Genomic DNA, 2,533 nt, shown 5'->3' with positions numbered 1-2,533 from the left:
ACATACATACATACATACATACATACACATACACATACATACACACACACACACATATATATATATATATAGGATGACTAATTGCTGCCACAGATTTATTCCATCTTGTTGAGCTCGAGGCGCCTGTGCTCTGCGTCTTCATCGTCGTCGAACAGCATCCGACTGTATGGCAGGTGGAGGCGCAAGGATGAGGTTTTGTACGTACCTATATGATCTAATGCGAATCAAACATGACTGTGATGCCTGTAATTGCGATAAGTATTCGTGCATGCGTTTACTCTGTGCGATCTTTGCTGCTATTACAGGGAGGAATCCTAGATGCTATTGCAGTTTATTGAGTGAGTATATATTGAGCGATCTTAACGTAGATAATATTCGACAATGTTCTGTGCGATTCCAAAAGGCGTGAGTTTCGATATGGTGTATAATGATCGCAGACAGCATTTAACTGTTGGCAATACATGTTGTGGTATAAAGATTCTACAGTGTATACGGTCTATGTGGATTTCTATCTGAACATTATCCGAATGTTTATGATTGATGCATAGTATTATAATGGACGCTAGTTCTATGCAAATGTCACGCGACACTTGCTTGACGTTCTGATGCCCAACAGCTCCCCTATTCTGTCATGACACCGACACTGCACACTTGGGTCATCGAAACAAATAAACTATTGCTATCACATTAACGCTCGCAATGAAATGCTTTGCACCGGCTTGTATAAACTGAATAAAATTTCTAAATTGTACTGTCGAATCGCAGAGGCAAAGGTTTCTAGCTGGGAATCAAACAAACATTCAATTTTCGCCCGACTTACTCTTCTTCTCCGGCAGGAATGTTTTGTTCCACCCAATCCAAATCATCTTCGGCATTGTTGACAAACAAGTCCTCTGCATCCGAGCCTGAATCGCCACCGCGTCTGAGCAATCGCAGACTCATCTCATCGTTGTAAGTCGGACTGACGAGTGAATACGACTGATCATCAACCGAGGCAGTCTTTGTGTATGCGAACCTGATATGATTGATGGGTAGTGTATTATGATACCGGAATGAGCATTGGAAAAGTTTGTATCCCCTTAAGCATTAGCCTAAGGTTGCAAGACAAAAAGTATACGCACCTGCCGAGTCGCCATATTTATAAACGGGAGTGAAAGCTCACAGATATAAGCGGGTCAATGACAATATGGTGCTACCACCCACATTTTGATTCGGACCATACTCTTACACAACAGCGATGCATGGTACAAACGACATTGTTCATTATACTGACTATGTCTGAAGGACCTGTAATCGAAAAATCCATAATCGGAACACACCTTTTGTTGTTCGCGTTGGGCCTCCATAGGAACAAGATACACAGCAGTACACAAAAGAAGATCAGCTTCCAAATCATCGAGTCGAACCAATGGTTCCTCCAATTGTCCATACGGACTGATGGTCGAGCAATGATGATCTGAATCACCATAGCAGCCATACACGCAGTCGCCCTGGAAGTCGCGGATATGAAGGGGCGGAACAAAATGAGATTCATTAAACAAACTTAGAAGTATTTCTTATGGCGGAATGGCAATCTTACAATTACAAATCAGGATCCGTTTAAGTGTTGGAAAATAGGAATAGCTGGCGAGCAGCGGACAGCACTTACGCGATGATTAGCACGTAGAAGAACTGGTTGTACATCGCATATTTGGTCATCTGGTTGCGAGTCAGTAGCTGAGCCTTAGTCGTCTGGATGCAATACAGAATCCAGATCACGCAGATGGAGTTCAACAGACTGAGAGGCAGGGCGAAGATGTACTCCACCAGTTGCAGTCTATAATTCTCCTCTACGCTAAGAGTCAGTGCCTGCCCAGGCCAAGTGTGGTGAAAATGTTGCAATTAGTGAGTGTATGATTGACAGCTTGCGCTACTATTCTTTGGGAGGAGAACGTCAATGATGAACAATTTTAGATGTCCGAATGCGAATCGCAGTGAAAATTCTGGTATCACATTGGACGGGCTTTCAGAAAAATGTATCAACTTCCTGAAAAAGTCAGCGTACAACTTCTATTTGCGTTGAATTGCTGAGCAAATTGAGCGTATGTATCCTTTGTCAGAGGGTGCTTGCTAAAGAGATCTCAGGTATCTAAGAATTGGGGCTCAAAGAGTAACTATAATTCACTTACATGAGCATGTTGCATGTAGAATGCCTCCCAGTATACGATAGCCATGAGAAAATAGACACCTCCGAAGATGACCACCTTCCTCATATCGTCTCCGAGATGAGGTTTGACCACCCCGTATCCCATGCACACGATCAAGACCTAAACATATCAAATTAGGTTAAAGGAGAGATTTTTGGGATGAGATCTTCACGATAGAAGGGCCATCTTCGAATACAACCGAGTTTGATATGTGACGAAGACAATACTCAGCAGCACCGATTGTGTGAATTACCTTCCGCGCTTCGAAGTGAGATGAAAGATTCTTATGATTTAGGGCCAAATATTTTGCCTTCGAATTTGTAAGCGACATTGTAAAGCACTCGAAC

At 42.7% G+C, this 2,533-nt stretch overlaps 1 protein-coding gene across 1 annotated transcript; it reads right to left on the bottom strand.

Moving 5' to 3' along the window:
• SARC_14190 (hypothetical protein) lies at positions 1-2,307 on the bottom strand. Its single transcript, XM_014291675.1, has 5 exons — positions 2,169-2,307; positions 1,649-1,848; positions 1,320-1,490; positions 821-1,015; positions 1-162 (listed from the first exon to the last, which is right to left on the bottom strand). Exons 1-5 carry the CDS (start codon positions 2,289-2,291, stop codon positions 96-98), a joined length of 756 nt encoding a protein of 251 aa, XP_014147150.1. The 5' UTR covers positions 2,292-2,307; the 3' UTR covers positions 1-95.
• Between the last annotated feature and the right edge of the window lie 226 nt (positions 2,308-2,533).

The sequence above is a fragment of the Sphaeroforma arctica genome (assembly GCF_001186125.1).
Source record: "Sphaeroforma arctica JP610 unplaced genomic scaffold supercont1.4276, whole genome shotgun sequence".
Lineage (NCBI taxonomy): Eukaryota > Ichthyosporea > Ichthyophonida > Sphaeroforma > Sphaeroforma arctica.
This window is presented reverse-complemented; position numbering and strand designations above follow the sequence as displayed.